General features: G+C 38.4%; 1 protein-coding gene across 4 annotated transcripts in view; it reads right to left on the bottom strand.

Annotated features, from left to right (window-relative positions):
* The window catches only part of ARHGAP21 (Rho GTPase activating protein 21), a 112,413-nt gene that overhangs the window by 4,777 nt on the left and 80,466 nt on the right, over positions 1-27,170 (bottom strand). For all 4 annotated transcript variants that reach the window (XM_054640232.2, XM_077173838.1, XM_077173850.1 and 1 more), the window contains 16 exons: positions 24,757-26,713; positions 10,013-10,171; positions 9,756-9,858; positions 9,631-9,667; positions 9,015-9,140; positions 7,980-8,264; positions 6,832-6,896; positions 6,602-6,750; positions 5,003-5,142; positions 4,759-4,914; positions 4,573-4,651; positions 4,053-4,126; positions 3,878-3,967; positions 1,801-1,926; positions 1,566-1,607; positions 1,133-1,238 (listed from right to left, as the gene is read on the bottom strand). In XM_054640232.2, coding sequence (XP_054496207.2) covers positions 1,133-1,238; positions 1,566-1,607; positions 1,801-1,926; positions 3,878-3,967; positions 4,053-4,126; positions 4,573-4,651; positions 4,759-4,914; positions 5,003-5,142; positions 6,602-6,750; positions 6,832-6,896; positions 7,980-8,264; positions 9,015-9,140; positions 9,631-9,667; positions 9,756-9,858; positions 10,013-10,171; positions 24,757-26,713 — 3,694 coding nt within the window. The remainder of the gene's footprint in view (positions 1-1,132; positions 1,239-1,565; positions 1,608-1,800; positions 1,927-3,877; positions 3,968-4,052; positions 4,127-4,572; positions 4,652-4,758; positions 4,915-5,002; positions 5,143-6,601; positions 6,751-6,831; positions 6,897-7,979; positions 8,265-9,014; positions 9,141-9,630; positions 9,668-9,755; positions 9,859-10,012; positions 10,172-24,756; positions 26,714-27,170) is intronic.

The following is a 27,170-nucleotide window of genomic DNA, read 5'->3' as shown; positions in this document are numbered from 1 at the left end:
TAGTTTCACTGTCTCGCAAAACCCAAGATTATACAATTATAAAGGGGGTAGGAAGGGGCTAGCACAATGACTAAAAAACATGAACTTGGGACTTTCTCCCTGGGAAGAAAGAGCTGAGCCCCCTGCCACACCCCTTTTTGACACATGGCTAATGCTTTATGACTAGAAAGACTGGTAGACCATACCATGCTATTTCTCCTCAGGGTCTGCTTCAGAGATAACAAGAAACAGCAGAAAAACTTTTAAAAAGTAGCATTGATCTGTTTAAAAGACTCTTAAAAGAAAATTTACAGCACAGATCAACTTGGGGTTTTTTCCATTTACAAGAAACGGGGGTTTCTGCAGACAAGGCAGCTACAGTGTGGGCAACAGTCCTCCTTCTTCCTACAGTTCCAGTTGTCCATCAGTGACATCACAGAATCCACTAATGACATCACCGTGTGATAGACTCCTCCCACTTCGCCTGTTACAACATCAGGACAAAGTGACTGTTTCAGTAAGTGCTGAACAACCCTTTGAAAACTGAAACAAAAGCTAGAGACGGAGGGATAACATTCGTGGGATACAACATGCTGGGTTAGTGCAATAGTAGAGTGAAGGGAGGAAGGGAAAAAGTCACCAAAAAAGAGCCTGTAATGCTTATCCTTAGCCACAAAAGAGGATGGCATTTATAAACAGAAGGAAACCAGCTTTAGTATAAACATACTGCAACATACTAAAGTGTCCATCACTTGACAAGAAAATATAACTCAAATTTTTGCATTCCTAACGTTGGCAAGGAGCAATATTAGAACACCACTGAAGATCAGTCTTTCTGCCATCACAACAAACCACTTTATAGCAGCGTCTCTGCTTGACCTCACGATGATGATTGCATGGATACTGTGAATAAATAAAATACTATGTGCAAGCCTCATCTTTTCATGATTAAATTCCTGTTAGACAAAAAAAGTCTTCCAAATTCTATCATGCATGATTATCAACAATTCAAGTCTTTAAGAAATGTTAAATGATCTTTTGGAAAAAAGGAAAACATTTTATTAGTAAAAGAAAATAGGAAGAGAGAGTTACACTGAGTTAACAGAGTAGGTTATTCTAGCCTATGGATTAACACTGTCCAGGCAAGAGTTACCTGATACGTCTCCAGGAGATACTCCCGTTCTTCCAATGTTGGTGAGTAAATGATCTATGTTTGGCACTGGCTGAGATTCTACAGTGTTTTCCTCCTGAACTGCTGTCTACAGTTAATAAACAAAGATCTCTTCATCATCGTTTCACAAATAGTTCATTACGATTCAACAGCATTTAGAAAATGGCATTATTCACCTGAAGAACACGAGGAAAGCGTGTCCTATTTTCCTTTATGCTTTTAAAACAAATGCATGGCTTGCTTTTTAAAAAAAGAATAGAATTCATTACTACAAGGACTGGAAAGCTATAAAGGTGCTTCTGAAGAGCAAACCATACAGTGACATAGTAAAAAATATACAGGCGTTCTAGAGGCAGCAGAAGCAGATTCTAAACTAAGGCAGTTAGAATACAAGTATTTATACCATAATACTTACAAGAGGTTCTTCAGCATCATCTTCTGTGAAAAACCAGTCATGCTAAAAGTTAAAATAAAAAAGGTGAAAACCCCACAGGAAATTCAAAACCCAAATGTGGCACAATCAAACATAAATTTTACTGAAAGTGAGAGTTTGATGGATAAATACCAGACCCAAACTGGCCCAATGAGAGAAAAAGCTGGTAGATCTGTGCACCATCTTATTTTTTCAATAATGAAATGCATCCACTTACTTTTTGGATGAGTGTTTCTACAATTTTATATTGGTCTGGCATGTGGGTAACCATGTGTGTCATGTTATCATCAGATGTCCTCACAAGTGTTGGACCAAATACTATTGCCAGGTTTCTTGGTTCCATCTAAGAAATGAAATATTTCCACATCATACATTTATAATGAGAAAATACAGCAATATGGGCTAAGCATAGTAATACAACACTATTAAAATATATGAGAACCATTTAAAATAAGGACATGAAAGAGTTTTTTAAAAATACAATACTGACTCAGGTAGGATATTACACTACAACAAAACTCTCCTATATGCAGCTGCAATAAATATAACCAACACTTCTGCAATTCAGAATTCCAGCCTTCCTTAACCTACTGCAAGCAAATGGTTCCACAAGTACAGAAAACTCAAGAACCCAGACATATTCTTTACACTTTCAGGGGGATCTTTTCTTCTTTCCTTAAAGAAACACTGCTGCTTGGAAACACTGATGTTTTCAGAATTTTTTGTTTTGTAAAAAGGCATTGATAGTTCCCTGTTTTTTTCCTGAAAACATTTATATGACACACACACAAAATTAAGCTGGTAGTCAAATACTGTATTATATCTGCTGACAAAGACCCCATTCAATTTGCAGCAACTTCAGAGGAGGTGGCAGAACAAACATCATGGACCCAAGACATCTATTGTGAGACAGGCTCAGCATTGTGTGATCAGGTCACTACTTTAGAAGTGAATTAAGTATATGACTAATGTTATATCTGTGACAAATAATTTCAAGAAACAGCAGCAGAACTTACCTTCTATTTTTGCTTACTTCTTTTAAGTTAAGAGTTTACTATTCTGGTATAGAATAGACCACTAATATACAGGAAGCAAAGACTTTGTGCTTACCAGAATTAAGCTGCAAACATGACACAAGCCCCTAATGCTCTCTTGAATTGTGTCTTTTGACAAGTCACACAATTCTAACACCTCTTTGATCTAGCCTTATATGTTCAACAATATTAACAGTATTTAACAACCTTTATACAGCCCACCAAAACCATAAAATGATGGAGAAGCTTCCTTTAGGCATTGCACTTAAAAATGACATTTACTATAATTTCCTTATAATACTGTCTGTAATTTCACTAAAGTTTATAATCTGTTGAATTTTTTTTAATGAACACACAAATACTTTTCTTTCCTATTTAACTGGAAGGTATTATTTGCAGAACCTACCATATTCACCTCAACTGATCTTTTAAATTATTTAAGATGATTTAAATGATTTGGCCACAGGCTTTTCTATATACCATCAATTATATCAAATCTTTTCCTGTACCCTGCACATTGGTAGCCAAGCTACCACATTATCTGCCCTGAAGTAAACATCCATAAGCACACCCATATTATAAACAGCTTTGCACTCAGCTACCCCTCCCTGAGAGCTGAAAAAGGGACACTATTATTAGCATTTACTGATGGACTACAGCATGCACAGGAGCACTTAACACAAACCACCTCTTTCCTACCCTGTGGAAATTACAAAAAGTTATACTTAGTGGTGGAAAAAGATCCAGTAGTGACCAACTACCACCATTTATATTATGAATTTTCCTTCTTAAAACCAGCGAAACAGCATCTATAGGTTAATTACTCAAGTAACTATAGCAAGTCCTAGTCTTAAAAATCTCCCAAGCATCCAGAAGCCAGGCTTCAGAGAAAGCTGATGTTTATTCACCTGTGCCCTGCCCAGGCACAGTCTTACTGGGGTCTAGATTGGATTACAGGATATTTAGACTTGGGATGAATTTAGGATGCAAGGAGTTAAAAAGACTGACTACCAGTCTGAATAAACTTAATTCACACTAAACATGCATATTCTGCAGGAGGTACTTAGCCTATTACAAAATTTTTCTCCACATAACAACATTCCCTAATTTCATCTACAACAATAAATTATCACCTTAATTGGAAATGATCCTACACAAAAATAATACTGGTGTATTATATTATATATTATTATATATATCATAATACATAATAATACTAATGAGACAAACCAAAATATGTTATATGTTTCTTTCTAATACCTTGTTTTTTTCTGAGTTCTCTGCTACTGTCTTCAGGTGTGCAGAAAGAAACTTGAGAGTCTCATAATGGTGTTCAGGTAAATCATGAATCTGAAACGAACAATCACTATTAAGAGCACTGAACATTTAATGCTAATTTTGTAGTGCACCTACAACACAACTGATTTTAGTTTACCAGTCTCTTCAGTGTTTTCAGACGCTCAACAGGATCTTCTTTTCTATTGGCATCTATAAAATCTGCATATTTGTCTGTTAAAAAAACAGAAATTATTATATGAGTTTTTAGATCTATAGATGTATGTATATAAACCCCCATCTGCCAGCCCCACTCACTCCTTGAACACTAATAACATACATAAAAGAATGACCCCTGGAAGTAATAAATTAGCCCATTATACTGTATGTTTTGAATGACAGTAGGGAAAAAAAAAACAGCTTTCACTGAATAGTGCAATAGTAGAAATGAAAGTTTTACTCTTTTAGTTGCATATTCATAATCCCTTCACATCACACAAATTATATTTACACCTCTCATTCCTAAGATGATCACCATGACTCCCTACTTTTTAGGAAAGAAAACATTTAATGCAGAGTGGGGATGATTTCCCTAAATTTTCTCTCAAATCATCTGAATGTTGTAAGACAACTGTTCAAGTGCAATTCCTAGAGACAAAACTGTAGAGAAAACAACCTACCATTGGTGAAGAGGGGCTCTGGAAGCTTTCGGAAGAAGGATTTCAGCAAACTGCTGATCACATTCAGGTCACGCCATTTCTACGTGTTTAAAAGAAAAGGTCAGACATGCTTTATATTTCTATGATCACAACACAACCACAAGTTTTGGGGATTTTAATGCGAAAATAATGTGATTAAAGACTTACATCATCATGAACATCAATGTCAGTCATTCCTTTGTTGAGCTCTTCTTGCATACTTGAGATGGCAGCATTATTTCCAGGCACTCTGTAAATACCTGTGTACTCCAGACCTCTTTCTTCAACCAGTTTGCAGCATATATCAACAATCAGTGGAATATACTGAAAAAAAAAGAAGAGTTCTATAGATAAGAAAGTGATTTAAAAGGTATTTTACATTCCTGATAAAAGAAAAATTCTACTTCCATACTTTGTTGGTATGAGCTGGAGGACAGTCATCAAGTCTAACACCAAATGTTCCAACAGCAGAAGGCTTCTTTTCAAATGTCTTCCTCATAATGCTTGGAATGCCCCTCCATGTCCCTTTGTCTTTTGGTGGGCTTGTCTCATCTTTTTGTTGTTAGGATAGTAGAAAAAAAAGAAAATAAAGAAGAAAAATAAGAACAAAATAAGAACATTTATGCCACAAAACTGACTGTAAATACAGGTAACAGATTTGCAAAGAGCAAGTGATACCTGCTGCATTTTCAGCTTTTACCAGCCTGGCTTTATGCAACAACTCATTAAACATTAATCTGTCTTAAACACAACTTCTGTTACTCTTCTGTGGTTCATAAGATAAATCTGAACATACTCACACCCTGGACTTAGAAAAGCATGGAGCCGGATGCTACTGTGGCATTTCATCATTCTAAGACTAAAAGTAGATAAACTACTAAATTTAAACTTGATATTTATATAAACTACTAAAATTTTTAAAAATTTAAATATACATTTAGTATCACAACACTAAGTCTCCATGGAATCACACTGCTGCATGAAATACCAATCAGACTCTAGAGCCATGCTCACACTTCTGCAGACTTACTCATTCTTTCAGAAATTATCAGATTTTAGTCACTCCTAAGTAATTCCAAACATTACTCACTTCAAATATTCTCTATCCAAAAATCAGATTAAAAGTTCAGTTTCTCTGTTTACGTCTCCTATAGAATTCTTGTAACAAATTGCAATTCCCATTTATCTTGCACTGCAAGTCATCTAACACAATAAGTACTTCTTTCTTATTTCTGGAGATATTCTTTCAGTAGATTTGAGATTTACCCAACATGTGCAATTTAGTTACATGTGAAGCTTTGCAGATGGATGTTTTTTGGCAACAAAAACCAGAATTCACTGATAGCTTTAATTCAAGACTGAATCACTCCGAAGTGGTTGATCGAAAGTGGTTGCTTATCCTGTTGCCTGAATTTGTACACAACATTTTTTTAAACAACAGTCTGATGTGGAAATACTATATGTCTACACACCATGTGGGAAAAAAAAAGTAAAAAAAAAAAAAAAAAAAAAGAGTACATAGTGACATTTAGAACTCAGAAGGCATTAATTTTGTTCTGGAAAAAATAATATAAGTTCACTCCTGTGTTTTAAAAATTAAGACAAAAAAAATCTGTTCTATACTTTGGAAGCACTTTAGTGGAAAAATTTACCTTATCAGTTCCGAGTCAGCAGCAGACAGAAGTATGAATTACACACAATATTATTTCCAAAGCTTGGCAAAATTTTGCTATCAAGAAGCTTAACACCTGTGTTTACTACTGTTAGCCCTACATGGAGCTGAAGGAAAAAATCCACAAAAACTTCTTGAGAGGGGACTAAAATAAAAGTTTCAGGATCTGAGATTAAGTAGTTCCCAGAAATGAGTGATTAAAGCTGCAGCTTAAAACCCCTGGGCTAATACTTGGTTTGCATCTGTATATTCATGAATTAAAAAATATCTGAGAAGGGCACCTAGAAGGCCTTACACTGGGGCAGAAGGGAACTAAAGAAATACACAAAACATACAGACCTTTAGTGAGAAGCTTCCTTTCTGTCTCATCCTTAGGAGAATGTGGACTCTGAGTCCTCTGCTCTGCTTTAGTTCCAAGTAGAGTCTGTCTGATACTCAGACTCTGGCGAGGTGTTTTGGGAGATGGCTCTGTTTTGCTGCTTGAAGAACTGAACAAGAGAGACTACTTCAGCTGAAAGAAGCTAAATAAAACCTCTACAAAGACCACTGGCAACATATAATTCACCCACCTCATCATTGTACTGTACTCTTTGATCCTTCGACTAATTAGATCTCTACTAGTAACACCAGTATCCTAGAAAATAAATTGAGAAAGACTTTAAAATCTAATAAAATAGAAAAAAAATCCTTCCAGAATATGATTAAGTCTTCTGGTAACCAAATAAGTATAGAATTCAACAATTCAGTCCACTTTAAAAAACCCAAACCCTCAACCAAACCAAACATCCTAAGAGGCAGTTCCTGAGAACAGTAAAGACAAATCACTGAAAAAACCACAAGGAAAATGAAAGTGAGTAATTATAAATCAAGTACTGCTATTTACAGGGTTTTTTTTTCAAAGCAGTATGATCTAATTAATACCTCTTAAACTGAAAGTAAGTTTAAGCAGAAAAAATGCAAGTAAATGCATATTACTACCCAAAATAATCTAATCCTGTGCACACATAGTACTTAGAGAACTAATTGCTACTACAAATACAGCTGAAAAAGACATGAATTCAAATCTGCTTTTTTATCTATCTGTGTAACACTTTGGATAATTATTTTGAATCTGAGTAGATGTACATGACCACAGACATAAAAATATTCCTCTGTTGCTCATCACTGCAATGAAAACACAATGGACAATATTGGGACAGATATTGATACCTTATGTACAGTAGCAGCTATTTGCCTCTGGCAATAAGCATTGACCTAATTCATAGAAACATCAGCTTTTAATCAGAGAAACAGGCTTCTTCAAAGTTTCATTTTTTAACTGCTGAGGAACTCTTCACACTGTACTACTGCACACACTCTGCAATGCAAGTCTGAAGAGGGACCACACTGGTCCTAAACCTGCAATTATCTTTTAAAAAAGCTTAGGTATTTTTGGCAGATCAGTTTACTATAAAGTGTATCTTTAGTCAAATCAGCAACAGCATTAACTAATTTATTTCAAACTTTTCTGATTATGATTACATCGACTTTTTTAACTCTTAATTTACTCAGTATCCTTCCTTTCACCTCATTTTCTTTTATGTTCCTGTTCACATTTTGGTCAACTGGTTAATTAAAAGTTAATTCTTCTGTTCAAGTATTAATTACAAGAAAACACAACACATTTTGAATTAAAATGCAAAAACCACAACTTGTGCTTTAAATATTATACAATCACCTCATCATTTAAGTTGCTGTTGTCTTGTATTGCTTTAATCCACGCTAACATATTATCTCTGTCCTCAGCCTGAAACAGATACTCGCGGTCTGATGTGGTGAGTCTGAATACATTTTTCCTCTTGGTTTCACAGTATGAGATGTCTATCAAGCAGGCATTGATGCTTATAGGTTGTTCTTCCTCAGAGAGGGTCACTTGTTCCTTTTTATCCTTGTACAAATAAAGTGAATGACCTCGAAGAACAACATACAGCTGCTTCCATGGCCGAATGCTCCCACCAACTCGCTGAAAAACAGCAACCAAGGTGTCAGATTGCTTACTTCTTACAGTGCCCCTTTCTGGAATGCAAAACTACCTCCAGAAGTTTTACAAAGAAAAGTTATCCACCTGGCTGGCAGGAAGACTTCACAAAGTGGGATTCCCTAATTGCTCTCCATGAGAGGAGTGAATTGCTCCATAACCTGCCCTCCCAGAGCACCCACTGAGTGTGAGTTCACATGTGACAGCAGGTAAGAAACAGAATGAGACCATTTCTGGTCTCCCATTTAGGGAACTCTGCCCATGCCTTTTAAACTGCCTTCAAGTCAGAATGGCATTTTCACACCAAGGAAATTCCAGACACACAGTTTTCCTTAAGCATTAGTCTGTATTTGTGCAGAAGGTTAATTTGATCTCAAATCCACAACATTCACAAAAATTACAACTTTTTTCATTATTAGGAAAGAGGAAAAAAGTGCAACTACACCTACCAAGGGACTGATTCCTATTATTAAATTAGTCATTAGGAATTAGTTTACTTCAACAGATACTTTGAAATATAAAATTAAAACAGTCTGGAAAGCAGTCTGTAGACAAAGCTGAGGAATTGACTGAAGTCAATTTCTAACAGATGTAAAATTTTAATGTTCTTATTGATGATACTATCCCCTCCAAAAAAATAAAAAAAAACTAAACAGGAAGGCTTGAAGTTTCTTATCTTAGTTTGTCACCAGCTTGGCATTTGTCCTAGGTTAAAAACCCAAACATGATAGGTACCTTTCCTTTGTCTGTAAAAAGCTGTCGAAAATGGAGCCATCCTTCTTTGGAGGCATCACCAAACACCTCTGAAGAAGAATCTTTCCGGGAACCAGAGTCTTCTGAAGATTTCTGGCTGTCTGGGACCTAGAGAAAACATCACAGAAAGAATCCCCCAGTGTAATTCTATAGACATTGGCCTGCAGTTCCTATGTTCAAGATGTTTCTCACTTTAAAAATGTCCCCAGGAATATGGGGAAAACATAATTTCTGAAGTTTACACACAACAATAGTGTGTAAACTTGCACATGCCTTACACATGCCAAGAAAACTTGGAGAAACTCCACGAATCTTAGACTCTCATTACTGAGTTCTCACAAAAGGCCACCATATTTAATATGCTTTCTTTACAGAGACTGAGGAAAATGAAAATCAAGGATCGTGTGATGGGCCCAGGGAAAAAGAGACCATGTTTAGTTATATGATGCATACATCAGCAATTTGATCAGTAGCAATTCCAATAAACTTCCTGTCTGTTTAGCACATCACTTCATAAAACAGACCTGTACAATTCAAATCATTTGTCACAGCAGTATGGGTAATGTTTAGGAGTTGCTATATATATATATTTACCTACCTTAATCCCCTTTAAACTAGATACATGCTTAATGGATCTGTTGGAAGAAAAACAAATGTTATAATGAGATTTTAAACACTTAAAAAACCAGATGTCCAAATTAAATAATTTTTCCATGAACTCACGATTTTCCCTCTTCTCTGTAGTCATCCAATCCTTCATCATATGACTTTGATCTCTCAGTTTTTGTGGCAGGCTGGCTATCCAGGACACTAGGCCGGATGGATTCTACAAAGAAATAGAAATTTTTGAGTACGCAGGAACTTGAATTACATTTTTGCAATTTATTTCAAGCAATAAAGAGTTTACAATTTTCACTCCCGATCTCCAGAGTGTGAAAGGAAAAAAGTTGCAAGAGAAAAAGAATGAAATCAACGCTCACCATGATCATGTGAAAGTTGTCGCCGAATTAAAGGGATTGGAGATGTAGGACTGGGAGGAACAGCTGTTATAGCTGGTGCTTGAGAAGCAGATGCAGAAATAACAGCAGAAGCAGGAATGTGTGCAATATCATGGTCAATACTAGGACTAGTCGGTTCATCTACAAAGGTAATATTCCATATATTAACATATTAAATGCATTAATCAAATGCTCAAATCAAACAGCTGTCTGAACTTCTCATTACTGGGATATCAGATATCTTAAACATGAAGTCATTCTAACAAACAAAAGGGTCCAATTAATTCACACTGTCAAATGTACTATTTTTTTTCATTAAGAGAAGCTTGTTTCATTTCATTGGGATAATTGTACATTAGAGATAAAGGCAAAAAAAAATCAGTTTTGCTGTGTGCAAAAGAAACAGGAATTATTTGGTAATCTCTCAATATTATTTGCAAGTAGAGAATTTTTGTTGGCATGCATAAGCAAAACCCACACTCATTCTATCAGTAAGTTTGAACTCAAGAGACAGATATCCACAATAAAACAGGGGCAGACTATCAAAAGCCATTTGGTTTAAAGAGTGTTCAAATAAAACAGCCAAGTTACAAGCAAACAGAAAAAGCATTTTAAACAGCTATCTAGCATTCAAAGAACCAATCCCCCCATCCTCAGTACATTCAAATAAAGAAGCAAGTACTCAGACCTTTAAAAGATGGAACTACTACATACCAATCAGTTCTTCCACTAATTGTTCATAGAAACGACTGCATGCCATACATGCCCAGCACCTCTCAGTCTCAATAGCCACAAGGGTCATCATGAGAGATTCCAAAAAGCTTTAAATATTCTGCAATTTAACATGTTTCTTACAAGATGGAAGGAGCCAAAAGATGCATTTTCCATCTTTTTGAGAAAAGAGCCATAACATCTTCCAGAGCACATTGCTAGCACTAAAGAAATCATTCTACTTCACTGTCTGGTAGAGATGGGGATGGAAAAGAAAAAAAATCACGAGCAGGGGCTGAACTGTACTGCCATAATGAATATGAATGTACTCTAGGTGCTAAGAATTGTAATATGCAGAGCTACTGAAAAGCCTATTGAAACCAATGAACACTCGCAGACAGAGGTTTATTCTTTGCTTTGTGCAAACACAACTGCGTGTGCTGCATTGTGCTGTTCCAACAGTCACTAACAGTTCTGTTAAGGCAGCACTTGTACCATCAAAATTTGGCAATGTACATTTAGAACAAGGCAATAAACAAAGTACAGGACAGTTTAGCAGTAACATGCCTCTAAATTGTCTGGGGTGAAAAATACAGTAACTTTTGAAATTAAAAAAGCATATCCCAAAAAACCCAGCTGCAAACTAGAAACATTAATAAAAAGGAAAAGCAACAGAATTCACACTGAACCCTGATGCTACAATTTAAAATTTCCATGTTTTACTTGCATCCAAAATGATAAATTAGAAGCATTTACAGATGACTTCATGACAGCAACTAGGACACAGGAAAAAGCTCAGCTATACTTCAATTTCAAACCAACAACAGCTCAATTTCCTATTTTTTTAATCTGCTGAGCTTCCCTGAAACTAACGTTGACTAAGGAATATAATCACTCACTGTTCAATTGTCTGAGTTATACCACACAGACTGAAAGTGCTCAGGTTGAAGTTATTTATGTTAACAGACATATCTCAAATATCATAGTCTCTACTCCCCAAAGTTATAAAAATGCTAGCACTTGAAATAGATCTGTGTGAGCTGTGAACACAAACTTGTCTGGCAACACTACAGCATTTCCCACAACACTTAAATCCAAGAATTCAGATGAGGAAGAACAGTTTGTAAGTCCCTGAAAGCAACAATAATTATTCAAATCATTATTACTTCATAGTAATCTAATTCCCAGATGAATCTAATTCCCAGATGAATCAAAATTAAAGTTGTTTTAGAAATAGGCAAACTTTACAGGAACCGCAAATGACATTGGTATAGGAGAGGCTTAACTATTCAGCCCTTGAAGAAGCTGAAGGTCAGCTAATAGCAAGCTTTTATGTAATATAAAGTGATGATGGAGTAAATCATGACATACACCACAGGAGTTTCTGCCTATTAATTTAATGTACTAGCAAATGTCACTGCTGCTGTTCAGTAAGACACAAAATCCAAACTACGTATATTCCTTGTATTTTGATGTTTCTTTCAAGTGCTTGCAATATTTTTTAACCTGTTCAGTTTCCTTGACTGACATATTTGCACCCCAAAATTCCTCACACAGCATGTGAATGGATGTGTTCAGCTCGCTCATCAATGAAATTACTGTGTCCAAAATGCAGTGAAGTGCACAGAACAAACAAGCCAGAAGAAAAACCACACAATATAATTCTCTTTCAGTTTCCTACCTCAAATTACTGGCATCTCTTTAAATGTTTGCAACAAAAAGGTCAAAGACTCCATGGAAAAGATTATTCTGGGAGGTACTGAAAAGCACCTGGAGGACAACGCAGTCATTGTTCGGAGCCAGCACAGCTTCATGAAGGAAAGTCCTGCTTGTCAAACCTGATTTCCTTCCACAACAGGCTTACCCACTGATCTAAGAAAGCCAGCAGGTGAAGCCTTTTGGACTTCAGCAAAGCTTTTGATACTGTCTTTCACAGGTTCCTTCTGGAGAAAGCATCCAGCTCACAGCTGGACAACCCTGTTACACAGTGGGTGACCAACTGGATCATGGGCACAAAGGGTTACAGTGAATGGGGTGACCTCAGACTGGTGACCTGCCACTGCTGGGGTTCCACAAGGATCCATCCCCAGCCCAGTTCTCATCCACATCTTCATTTTAATCCCCTGGACACAGGACTCAAAGTAATACCATGGAAGTTTGCTAACAATATTAAATTGTCAACTCCTGCCAAGGGCAGGGAGGCCACTGACAAGTTAGAAGGCTGAGTAACCATATAAAGTTCAAAAGGGCAAGTGCCAGATTCTGCACCTGGGATGGAGCAGCCTGGTTGTGTGTAGAGACTGGGCAATGAGAGGCTGGAGAGCAGTGCCATGGAAAGGGACCTGGGGGTCCTGGTCCATGGCAAGCTGAACCTGAGCCAGCAGTGCCCTGGCAGCCAGGAGGGCCAACCCTGTCCTGGGGGGGCATCAGGCACAGCATGGCCAGCAGGGCAAGGGAGGGATTGTCCTGCTCTGCTCTGCTCTGCACTGGAGGGGCCTCACCTCAAGTGCTGGGGGTAGTTTTGGGTGCCATAATATAAGAAAGAGATTAAATTGTTGGAGAGCACCCAAAGGAGGGCCACAAGGATGGTAAAGGGTCTGGAGGGGAGCTGTCTGAGGTCGCTTGGTCAGTTGAGCCTGGAGAAGGGGAGGCTGAGGGGACACCTCATTGTGGCCTTCAACATCCTCACAAGAAGAGGGGTAGACACTGATCTCTTCTTCACTCTTGTGACCAGCAACAAGACTCAAAGAAACAGCACAAAACTGAGTCAGGAAAGGTTTAGGTGGGATATCTGGAAAAGATTCTTCACCCAGAGGGTTGCTGGGGACTGGAACAGCTGCTCAGGGAAGTAGTCACAGCACAAAGCCTGACTGAGTTCAGGAAGGGTTTGGACAATGCTCTTGGGCTCATGGTGTGATTTTTGGGGTGTCTTGCACAAGGCCAGGAGTTAGATTCTGTTATTCCAGGACTACTTTATTTATACTTTTCAACCACAATCTGTTCTACATTATTATCTATGAAGTGACACAAGAGACTGGCCATCAGAGCCAGGCCAGCACAGTGACAGAGCATCTCTGGCCAAGAGGGGATGTCACTTGTCACTTGTGTTTGCACAAGAGTGCAACTGGTCCACAGTTGCAACTAATGAGTTTAAGGAAGAGCCCTTCAACACGAAAACATTTATGGGGGTAAGACACTGAAAACTTGTATTACAACACAGCTCCAACCACAACTGACTGATCCTCTAGCTAAGGCACAGAGAAATTTGTGTATCACAGTAGGCTTGTATTGCCATGCTGGAGACTGGGGACTTACAAAGGTAGAGAGCATCACAATGCAGGTGAGGTGAAAAAAACCCAATACAGACAAGAGTTTTATACAGAATGGGTTCAAAGGCAGAACCAGATTTCAAAACTGAGAATTTCATGGGCATGAAAGCATGACTAACAGGACATACTATCCCCATTATGTGAATGAATAACTAAGTATCAACCAATTTATCAGCTATTCAAAGAAACAGACAAAATCACGGGAAAAAAAGCACAGATCCATAGTATAACCTATTAAGCTGCTACAATACAATTTTATCATGATTAATATAGTATTTCATGTGTTTGTTTATCTCATCTCCTGAACAGTCCCTTAAATATTAAGGTTTGAAAGGAACAACCGGAACACAAAAGGGGGCACGTTTTGAGAATCTCAAATGTAAGTTAAATGAATCACAGAATTATTCAGGTGGAAGCAAGCCTTGGAAGGTCTCTTAGGCTCTCATTCTCCACAAGGCAGTGTTAATGCTGAATTCAGACCATGTTGGTGAGTGCTCTTACCCAACAAGTACCAAATAGAGGGGGAGATCTCCCTCAATATTCTGGTTGTGCTCTTTCTTACTGATACAGACCAAGAGAGTCTAAGTCTAGTGTTGCCAAACTTAATAAGCATATCCTATCTCCTCTCAAGGTCATGAACATTAAACAAGATGGCCCTGAAGAACATCACTTGTAACCAGCCTTCAGGCAGAACACGAACACTTCGGCACTACCTTCAGATGCATTTCAGTGGCTTGCATGGACAGGTATGGACTGAGCTGCACTGGAGCTGTCCTAAGAATACCCTCTTTATCCAAGCTGGTAGTGATTGTGGGGTTTGCTTTTGTATGTTGTTGAGCTTTGGCTGCTTGGTGGTTTCTTTTTTTGTGGTGGTGGGAAAGCAAGGGAAAGAGGTATTTAAGGAAGCTGTTTAGTTAACTGAATCATACACACATGGGAAACAAATTCACAGAGACTTCAGTACAGCCACCAGCAGGGATGCTTTAATAGGGATTATTCACAGAGGAAGGTGATTCCTCCTCCAATCCATACAGATTCAGTTTGCCAAAGCTTTTCTTCACTGGTAATAAAAAAATTACTGGGAAAAAACCTAGCTTCCCAAGGCTAAAGTCATTCTTCACATATATTCCCCTTCAGGCATGGCAGTCTTGCAAACAGTATTTCAACACCTCAGAAGGCCTTAAGAAGGAACAGTGTTATTTAGTAAATGTTTTGCAGACCACATTACTATTTAAAACACTAATTGGGCATCTCAATTTAAACAAACAATGTGAATATGTGGCCACAAAGCTTAATTCAACAAGTATGTATTTTATCAAAGACTATTTACCTGATTTAAAGATTTAGATCATAAAAATGTAACAGCTGTGTAGTAATACACACTTAAGAACAGCTTTACATGTCCCATGAAGAGTGTTGATTCAGCATGCACCCCCAGAAACAAAAAAATTATCCAACATACAATTTCCCAAAATGCATGCATTGAAGGAGATAAATGTATTTTAATATTACTGGCCTTCTGACAACTATACTGAATTCTTGGAATAGGTATTTGTTTATAGATGCTCCTGTAGTATTTAATGTAATTTTGGTTACTCAGCTCTTGTGTAAATGTATCAGGGATCCATTGTAAAAAGCCCAGCCTTCTGCAGAAAGCTAGAGGTAGCTCATGCTGCTGTCTGCAAAACAAAGGGCTAAAAGAGTCATTAAAAACATTATTTTCATTCAGCTGAGCCAGAGATGTCAAGGTTCCTTATAGACTCAGATGGCATCTACCTGACAGCCATTACAGTAAGTATTTTCATAATTGCCTCTCTAGTTCTTCAATGGTTCACTCGAACAGTCTATGGCTCTGGGATGCAATTTAAGAATGAATCTTACATATCAAATTAATTTGCTTATGTAACAAAAGAAGGAACAAATTATCAAGTACTCATTAGTAGAATTAAATAAACCCTAATCTTCTCTTTATGGAAGGACGGACAGCATGTGCCAGTGACCCTGCAGCAGGATGACTTTGGAGGCACTGCCTTACTGAATTTCAGCCCTTTGTCTACAACCGTTTTGCACTCCACATCCTTGGCCTCCAAGTACTCCACAGTACATGATACCATGACAGGCTCTGCATTTTCACAATCCACCAACAATACTTTACTCTGAAGTGTTCTTCCTAAACGCAGTAGATAAAAGCTTTACATTCTTGCCCTATGTCTAATACACCTTCTGTGCCTCTCAGGTTAGATTTGCTCCAGCTTGCTACAGGCAGCACTTCCTTTAAAGTACAGCCATGTAGACCAGTGTCCCTTCCTTAAACTCAGCAGCAGACAGGACAAAAGAGGTGGAGAAAAGGCTGCCAAGGCACAAGTGGAGCAAGGGACAGCACAGTAGGAGGACAGAGACTGCAGGAAAGTGGCACCAGTGAGAAGAATGAGGAAAGAAAGGACAGAGCATGGACAAGATAACACAGATTAGGAAAAAGATCCTCATCCACACACAGGCAAGGAAGTAAAAAAAAAAAAGGTCTGTCACCAAGAAACCCCAGAAGAAGCTGCCAGCAAGGTAAACACAGACACACTAATGTAGGGCATTTTTCTTAAAAGCCTGTCAGGAGGACAAAAAATAAAAGTACCATGTATACAACTTCAGCAGTAGTGAGAAGGCCAGAAACAATCAACAAATAAAACCGAATTTGAATCAAAAGTAACTACATGGAATTAACTCTGCTACCATACAAGATAGCATAAAGGACTAATAAATTCCCCACAGCAGTGATTTCTTGTTTTAAATCCTGCAGTACAAACTGCTGCATCTTATAATTCAGTCTGCAAGGGTAAAAGCTCCCTTATGCATTGACTTCCAAGGCTTAAATACCTGATTTGGAAAAAAGATAACTCTATTGCCTGGATTCCTCATGACCTGTTACCTCATTTTTTCAAAAAAGAATCATCAAAAACATTTTTTTTGGCTAGTTTTTAAGTACTTCCAGCACTAATTATCTTTACAAAGAATTTCTTCATATATCTACTTTATGTAATTATCCTCATGTGGCCAAAAGAATAGAATGGAAACATGTCTGCATGCTGAGCACATTCATGGCTTTCAGCCCCAGAAACACACGACTGGAACAAGCTTCCTGAATCATCAAATCCAGTCCTCTGCTAATGCACTCATGCAAATAATATGTTTGTTACACTGACTATGTTTCACACAAACAGAAAAGGCTTCCCAAGGTTATTCTTCATGTCAGACTATTGTAAAAACTGTATCTATGAAGGTCTATTGTTTATTTCAGTGTCAAACAAAAGTTTATCTATCTTTCTACACAAAGCAATTCTAAAGGTTCCTGCTTGCCATATTACCCCATCACACCAAAAAGTACAATTGTCAGTGTATTTTTTATTGCCAAGAACCCTGACAGCATTCCCTTACTCCCTGCAATTTTGAAGTTATAATGACACAGTGAGGATGATGTATGCTTTGAAAATATTACTATCAAGCAAATCTGATGCGTCTACTCAATTAAAACTCTTCAAGATGTTAGGAATAATTGGTACCAATTTTAAGTTTTAATTAAAAAATATTTTTTAGTTACAGAAGCATTTAAATGGTATTTAAAAAACTAATTTGTAATGTTGTGTTTTGGCCGCTATACTTCAGAATACCACAATGATTTAAAAACTGTTCTTTGGATAAGAAACACTGAAATGTTCAGCCTGGAGCAGCAGTGATTTGGCAGGCCACACTGTAAAACCCTGGAAAAAAAGTACAAGACTGATGCTTATCTTAGAAACACTGATGACATGTTAAAAGCTGTTCCAATGCTATCACGATAATAATGGAAGAAACAGCCCTCACAAATGAACATTTGTCAGCCCCAATCTCTACTGCAATTGCACTTCTATTTTCATAGTTTGGAATAGCTAGGCAGTAACTTGTAGAAAAGAAAATTATCACAATAGCTGAAGATTTTCATTTTCATCTTGACTGCCAGCAGTTTTGCCTTAAAACACAGCATATAATAGCCATCAGTATTCAGCCACCATTTGCCCTAAAGAAATCCACACATTTTGAGCTGATGAACCACAATCTCTGCTGGAGAAGTCCAAGGTTTTTTAGTTTCTCCCTCCTCATAATGAGAAAATAGAATGAGTACATTGTTTCAAATGCTTCCTTTCTGCTTATGAGAATGTTTCTGCTTGCTTCCCCAAGCTGTCTATTTCTACCATCATAACCTTTTTTCATAGCATGTTGTGCAACCATATAAATTTATTTTCTTATTTCAATTGCATTCAATGTATTCACATTGTCATCTTCCAAGGCTCAGCAGCCTGCAGAGAGAGGCATTAAGATGTAGGGGGAGGATAGGGAAAGTATGGCACATAATCCACTAAGACAAGACAGTAAATCTTTACACTTTCCAAAAAGTACTTGGAGTTGAGTACATTACCTAGGACTTAAAGTATTGATAAGGGAAAGCTATACACCCCTACTTCCAGCACTAAAGAAGATAAATGCAATCACATGTATAATAAAGCTGCTTGAAAAGTTTAACTAATAGTAGGTGATTTAGGATGTTTCAACTTGTAATTCCTTAGTTAATATACTTTAAGAAAATATACAGTGACAACAACAAGAACAACATTTAAAAAAAAAAGAAAAATAACAACGGGGTTGAGTAGAACTCACTGGAAGCCAGGTACATTTACCCTATCTGCTAATCAGCAAGTACCAAAGTACTTTTATTTATGACATGTTTGTAAAAAAACAGGTTGTGAAATACAAAAAAACCACCAAAACAAAACAAAAAAACCCCAAAAAACTCAACAAAACAAAACAACCAACCAAAACCCCAAACCAAAAAAAAAAAAAAAAAAAAACAACCACAAAACCCAAAACCCCCTCCCAAACCCCCAACTTTTTGGTTTTGAAAATTGGCATGAAGATCAGCTTTTAAAGCATGGTGAACAGCAGAGTGTCTGATTACCAGCTCAGAAATTGCTGTGGTGGTTTGCCTGCACTAAGGGCAGAAGCAATGGAGGAATTTATTTTAAGGGTGGTGAGGCACTGCAACAGGTTCCCCAGACAAGCTGTGGATATCCCATTCCCGGAAATGTTCATGGCCAGTTTGAAGGAGGTTCTGAGCAACCCAGAGGAAGGTGTTTCCACTGATGGCAGAGGGTTCCACAGATGGTCCTTAGGGACCCTTTCAACCCACACTGTGAATTTAATCAACAGGAGACATGTTTTAGGAAAACACAGACATACACTAAGGGAATAAATACCATGTAGTTTCAACTGTGAAATCCCTGGCAAATCTTTATTTAAATCAATGCAGGGGATTGGAGAACAAAATTTTACTGTAATACAGAAGAGAATAGAGAAATTTATGGTACACTTAAAATCACATTTGGCTCAGAGATATTTTAAAGTGCAAATAGTGGGAGAATAGAAAGTACCAACATTAAGTATCACATATCCTCATTCTGTTCTTATATCTTTCCTAACATATGAGTTTCAGTCAGGGGGAGAACACTCATCTAATTTTCACTATATTTTTGTGTTCTCAAAGTCTGGTCAGATATTTTTATCTGGCTAATTTTCCCTCAGTTATTCACAAATTAATAGTGGAATGAAGTCACCTAAAATTTTTCTAGGGTAAGGATGTGCTAAATATTTTCAAAATGGGATCGCACCTTTGAGAAAAAATCTTTGTACTTACGTGATGCTACTGTACGCCTAAGGAAAAACTTAACAGTTTCCTTAATAAAATAGGATGGCTATGCACTTGATTTTATTTTAAAATAATTTTGAACTTCAAGATGATGTTTAGGCTAAGGTTTTTAAACATATCTGTTTAAAACTAATTTTCACGTGACAGGCCTCTGCAAAGCTGAAAGAACATCCACCCAGTAGTAATGGCCAAAGCACTAAGCTGGCCTGACAGCTACACATGCTGCAATCAAGTTAAGTATTGAAGCAGCACCCCCATTTCTCTCCTGTGGGTAGTTCATGCAACTCAATATGGGAGATGGATTAACATCTTTTACATTTCTTTTTACTCTACACTAAGTACTCTAAGAAGCAAAAAATATTTTCAACGTTGCTGCAAATCTCAGACATGCATACTAGACATTTATGTCTATGAAATGTATTAAAATAACTATGTTCTGAATCAACATTTTCTCAACAGCTACAAAACTCATAAAATTGTTTGGGTTGGAAGGAACCCAAGCCCCCTGCTGTGGGCAGGACATCTTCCACTAGACCAGGTTGCTCAAAGACCCACCCAACCAGACCTTAAATACTTCCAGGAATAGGGAGCTTCCTGGAATACTTCCACAGCTTCTCTGGGCAACCTGTTTCAGTGTTTCACCACCCTCACAGTAAAGAACTTCCTCCTAATATTTTATCAGTTTAAATAATCCATTGCCCCTTGTCCTTTCACTACACATTCTTGCAAAAAGTTTCTCTCCATCTTTCTTGTAGACTCTCTTCAGGACGAAGGCCACAATTACAGCACCTCAAAGCCTTCTCTTCTCCAGGCTGAACAATCCCAATTCTCTCAGCCTTTCCTCACAGGGAAGGTGCTTCATCTCTCTAATAAACTTGGCCCTTCTCTGGACTTGCTCCAACAGGTCCACACCTTCCCTGCTGGGGACCCCAGAGGTGGATGCAGCACTGAAGGTGGGGTCTCACCAAAGCAGAGCAGGACAGAATCCCCTCCCTTTACCAGCAGAGCAGAAGGACAGAATCCCCTCCCTTTACCAGCTGCCCAGGCTGCTTTTGATGCAGCCCAGTGCAGGTTTGGCTCTCTGGGCTGGGAGTGCACATGGCTGGGTCATGTCCAGCCTCTCACCCATCAGCACCCCCAAGCCCCTCTGGGCAGGGCTGCTCTCACTCTGCCCATTCCCCAGCCTGTGCTGATACCAGGGGTTGCCCTGACTCAGGGCACCTTGCATTGGTCTTGTTAAACCACATCAGATTCCCATGTGCATACTTCTCGAGCTGTCCAGGTCCCTCTGGATGACATCCCATCATTCAGGTGTGGCAACAGCACCTCTCAAGCTTGGTGTCATCCACAAATCTGCCAAGGTGCATTCAACAGTGCTATCTGTGTCACCAATGAAGATATTTAATAACCCTGGTCCCAGTAAGGGCCCTTGAGAGACACCATTTGTCATCCATGTCTATCAGGATGTTTAGCAGCATTCTACTTTCCATTCCAGTGAACATTAACTCATCCAAAAATTACCCAGTAGGCCAGAAAATTATCATTTGTTGTCCTCTAGCACAGAAATCATGCAAAAATTGCAAGTCTGAAAAACGCACATTTAACACCACAATTGCTAATATAATCACTGATAGAGAAAATGGTATTTTTATTAGTCTAGAGAACAGGTGAGGCCTTTTCTGAGTAAAAACAGTAGACTGTCACTAGACTAACTTGTATAGTTTGAAACAATAAAGAGCATTTTAAGAACACAGCTTTTCTCTGGACCTGAAATAGAAAGAGCAGCTTTCTAAATCCTGCATTTAGTAGCACATGGAAAGCAGTGAAGAGTGCAATACCACTGTATGTTTATCTGTAAAGCTGGCAGCCTCATCACCCCACAAGAACATGTGCTTACCTGAAGAGTTTAAATACACAATATATAACCTAATATTTAAAAAAAAATACGTTTCTCCAATAAAAGATATTACAGCTACCTACTAGGTTTGGTCTGAACAGATCTCTCATTTCTATTTAAATGAGAGATTAAAATTTAAATCTCCCTGCTTCTGAACTACCTTTCTGAAAAGACTAGTGTCGAAAGGCAGCTGTTCAGTAACCCACCCTGATCCTTGCAAGAATCTGCTGTAAGGAAGCTCAACAGAAACTCTGCTTGGATTTCTGTTTGTGGTGCAGGGCACTGAACTACTTACCCAGAGCTAAAATCACCCTGATGTTGTGCTGTTCTCAGAAGTGGGCTAGTCACAAAACACTGCTGCAAAAGCTAACTGTTCTGGCTGAATTTCTACCAAAATACAGTCCTGGCCATATCTACTACTTTTAATAAGCAGAAAGTGGTGATAAAAATAGACACACCACAAATATTTTAAACACCACACATATTTTAAAAGGTAGCAATCTGTGACCTTGGAAGATATTTGTTACCCTCCCCCAAATTTACATTTTTACACTACTCCAAGTATCTACTGTACAAGTAACTTCAGTAAGTGTATTAAATTCATTCTATCCAATAAAACTGAAGAATGCAAAAAATCCTACTCTATGGTTATAAGCATAAGAGAAATTAAGCCATTTGCCATACTCCAAGGTATGTCTTCATTCAAAGTAAGATCCTTCTCAATAATCAGAGAAGGAAAAAAGAACTCAAAACCCAAAAGAAAACCCTAAACCAAAATTCCCAGTGATTTTCCATCTGAAGAGTTAAAAAGCCTTTAACTGAATTTCAAAGCAGATCTAGGGTTTTATCTGCCTGATTAAGTACAGCTTTTAACAAGTGAAGTTGTAATTAGGCATAATGATAGCAAAACAAGCAAAGTTAGAATATAAACCCTAACATAAGAAGTGTTCCACTTGCATAACATCTCATGCTCTTTCTATTCAGAGAGAATATTCATTATTTCCTCCTCAAGGAAATATTAATTATTTCCTATTTATTATTTCCTATTCAAGGTGCTGAAGCTGGGGTAGAAATTTCCTACCATCCCTGTACAGGCACAGGAATTTCTTGCTAGGAAGACAGCCACAAGGACCATGCTGACTCAGATAGTGCCCAGGCTCTAGAAGCATCAGGTTCCAGTATTTCTGGAACATTCAGGAGGTTTCATTCCAAGAGGCTTAAAAGAATTCAATCCCATGTGGTGTTATGCCAAGAGGCTGCAATGGAGAATTACAATTTTGTTCCTTCTGAACTGCTCAGCTGTTACCAAATACAGTTCAACCGACATGTTTAAGGCTTCTTTGAACTTTAATCAACACATTTCTCTAAAATATGGAAACAAGTCATGTAAATAAAAGTTCATGGGAAATCTTTGACAAAACCAAGAAAGGAGATGGTGTACAAAAGGTTGGGCTTGACGTTACCAATCTTGATCTGACTTTAACTGACATTTCAACTGTACAGGATTAAAATACTTCCAGCAAACATGGAATGTTTGTCAGGAGCCTAACACTGATTTTAGGCAGAGTATTGAAAAATCCTGCACAAAGATCAGTTACATGCCTCACAAACTTTGCTAATCCTTAAAGAAAGATTGGCTGGGTCTGAAGAAGAATCTAAAATTACACTGATGCATCCAGTAGTAACAAGAATGAAAAAGATCTATACAACTCCCATTCAAAATGAAAAACCCAACAAAAGCATTACCTGCTGGCTAAGAAAGTACTTTTTAATGTCTTACCAGTATTTTTTCAAAACAACAGAATTATTGTATCTTTTGTATGATTTCCATTTTCTGATGAACACAAAGCTTCTTCACTGTTATTTGGTTATTCACTTTCAACTAGTAGCAGATATAGATAATACTAGGGGAAAAAAAATCACTGCTTCAGATCCCCAACAGAAGACAATTATGCTAAGACACTGTAATTCTCTTAACCTCATGTGTAAAAAAAAAAGTATCATTAGAAAGAGTTGTTTTCCCTCTGATGAGACTGAGAATCAAAATTCTGTATTCAGTACTTTCTAAATACCTCCTACGCTAAATTCAAGAGCACAGAGAGTCAGGTATAAATCAACTCCTGTGAAAAATGATGCACAGACATCCAGACTACAAAGGATTAAATCAGCCACAACAAAAGAAAATCCAACCCAACAACAACAGCACGACAAAGACAACAGAGGCATTGACTACTTGGATAGAACAGAAATGCTCTGCCACTGTAACTCTCTCTTCAGCAGAAGACACTAATTCATCATATATCCAACATCCAATATAATTTGATTTTTTCTGCTATATCCAATCCTTCCTTTTCTTCTTCACTTCCCTTCCCATAAACTCCCTTTAATTCCAACCCTGCTTGTGTCACAGCACACCGGAAAATCATTTTGCCTTCTCAGATTCTGCTTCTACAAGCCCTTTCATTCATATCCACATTAGCATCTTTACTTGCAAATCCACTTCTTTTTATTGCTATCCCTTCACCTGAAACAGCTTTCATCTATTCTCCATCTGTCTCAGAAGGCTTTCACCATACCTATTCAGCTGAAAAACGTCATTTTTCCCCACAAATCACTCTTACATGGATTTGCATCCATATTCTTTCTATACTGGATTCCAAGTATGGTTTTTTACTAGAGAAGTACAAATATTCCAAAGGTGCCGCAAATGCCAGTTGTCCCTATATGTAACATCACAACATTATGTGGACTGACAACCAGATGGAGTTATGTAACACAGATTTACCCAGCGGGTAAAGAAAACTCTAGAAAAATACTACATCACTGTGGGCTTTTTTACATTCATTCTCCAGGACCCCCAAACAAAACAGAATATTATTTTTCTCCATTGAAAAATATTTTTCCTTTTACCAACCCATAGTTATTTTAGATGAGAAAAATCTCCCATGCCTCTCAACCTCAGGGTTTACAGGAATAGCAGTCAGCTACCTGGCATCTTGTTTTTCATCACCTTTAGGAGAGAAAAGCATCTGATGTACACTGAAATAATTTAACTCACCAATAAATGGAATTGAAGCCAAAGAGTCACCAGGTGGGCTGGAACTCGATGCTTTCCTTTCCTCTATTCTTTTTATATGGACTTCTCTCCGAGCATCGTTAGGTAACCAACAGGTAGTGTCTGAGGCTGCCTCTTGGTCGTTTACAGCAAGAATGTAGGACTGATGCCTCAGAGGCTGGGGAGTTTGGTGGCCAGAAGGTGATTTGTCCCGCATAACCACCGTGTCTTTGTCATTTCCCTGAACATCCATTTGCAGACTTTCAGACTCACGAACATCTTCCCTTTCAACACCATGAATCTTTTGTCTGATGGAACCATCTACGTTGTCAGAGGTAGTTAAACACTCACTTGCTGGCTGAACAAGTTTGGCAGAAGATGGAGCCAGAGAGGAGGGCTGGATGTTTTTACCAGTTTCTGTTTTGTGATCTGGGGCACCTTCGGCTCGGGTCCTTGACTGTTGGTTTAACAGACTGCTTTGATGCAAGTGATTTACTGTTCTTTGGTCTTTACTGGCAATAGCATCCAAGCCCTGGTTAAGGGGAATTGATGGTTTTGCTGCATAGGGAGCGGAGTTCTTCAGAGAGCTACTTTTAGAACTTCTGGCTGGTGTGAGACACAACCTCTCTTGTGAAACACCTGCAGATTTTGAAACTCCCCCAGGAGTTTGCGAATCACGAGAAGGCTGTAACATTTTGATATCTGGTGAAACTTTCTGAAAGTGAGAACCAGGCAGAGAAGCTCTACTACCTGTTCTCCTGTTGTCTGAAATATAAGTATTTGGAGCAATAGGAAAATTTTGACCTCGAAGGGACATATGAAATGCATGTTGTCTAGATCTGTCATAAATACCTCGACGATCATCTTGTTCAGTAAACCCTGTCCATTTGTAAGTCTTTCTCCTATCTCCATTTGCATCTGCAATCATATTCTCAGAGTGAAAATTTTCTAGCACTTCACCCTGTTTGCTGAGATAATCCCACGACCGAGCCCTGTGATTTCTAGCATTGCCTGAAGGTGAAGTCAGAGTATCTTGTGAAGCACTTCGTGGCCATTCTTTCATCAGCACGGGCTCTTCGAGCCTTTCCTGGGATACGCTTCTCTGCCGGATCTGGACAGACTGCGGAACCCTGTCGTGCGAGGTGCTCCTGCGCCGTACCTGAGAAGCAGTGCGACTTGGCACCACCTGATTATACTCAGTTGTGTTCTGAGAAGCTGCCCTTAAGCTGTCTAATCTTTCCTGTATTGTTCTGGAGCCATACATGTGCATGCGCCTGTTATCAATGTACTCCTTGTAAGTCTTGTAGGTCTTCCAGTCTATGTGCTGGTGGGAGGTTGGAGAACTGTAGTGATTACTAGTAGAGACTGAGGGCGAGTCTGTGGCTTGAGTAGAAGGTCTAGTGTTTGGGATGCCTTCTGGACATACTACATAATTTGAAGCTTTACTTACTGTTACAGTTGTATCAACTGGTCTCGTTATTGGAGTCTGAGGAAGTACAATGGCAGTGGACACTAAAGATGGTGGTGATGTGGTGGTCCATGCTTTTAGACTGTTTTGATCTTTAATGCCGTATCTTACTTCCTCTGTCCTGTGTGATGGACCAGCATGGTTATTTCTGCAAGACGTCAAATCTACAGCCTTCTCAGAAGGCACAATAACAGTCCTTACAGTTTCATTGCAAACACACACGGCTGTATTCGATTTTGCAATGTCTGTTGGTGATGGAGGCACTTGTATTTCCATTCTGTAGGCCCTCTCTGGCTGTGTCAATGCCCGGACTGGTCTACTGACTTGCTGCTTCCCCAGTGAGAAGTCAGAAGGGAGCTTGTCTCCAGCTTGTGCCTTAACAGAGGCTGCAGATGTCAGGCGTGGATAACATATTGGTGGTGGTTCAGGTATGTTGTGGGCATTACCACTGTAGGCTTCGTTGCCTTTCAGGTAGGCATCTTGGGAATACGCCTGTGGAGAGAAGATTAAGTGAGTATTCAGTAGTGAGGGAGATGGAAAAGTTCGCCATTTAGCATTTGCATGATCAAGCTTCAAGGGAGGGGAGCACAGGTTCAAAATTCACACTCCTAATTTCAGATAAAATGTTAGTTCAAAAGATACAACCAGCATTCCAGCCCCTTAGTGAGCAGAAACAGAACAAGCAAAATCATGACATACATTCCTTCCCTCAACAATTAAAAAACTGAACTGATGACCAATTCTAGGAAATACTGCGAGCAGGGCACTGAGTCAGTTTTCTCAAAATCCATGAGCACACAACACAGTATTTTCCTCCTCTTGAATTCTGCTTTATAATATGATACTTTACACATTTTTCTCATTTAAGCCTCCCATTGCTGGAAACTGGAATTTCACAGCGCTCAATCGGTTAAAATGCTGCATAATAAATTCAACTAGCACTAGAAAA

The sequence above is a fragment of the Agelaius phoeniceus genome, chromosome 1 (genome assembly GCF_051311805.1).
Source record: "Agelaius phoeniceus isolate bAgePho1 chromosome 1, bAgePho1.hap1, whole genome shotgun sequence".
Lineage (NCBI taxonomy): Eukaryota > Metazoa > Chordata > Aves > Passeriformes > Icteridae > Agelaius > Agelaius phoeniceus.
The sequence above is the reverse complement of the archived record's forward strand: the minus strand, read 5'-3'. Positions and strand labels throughout refer to the sequence as shown.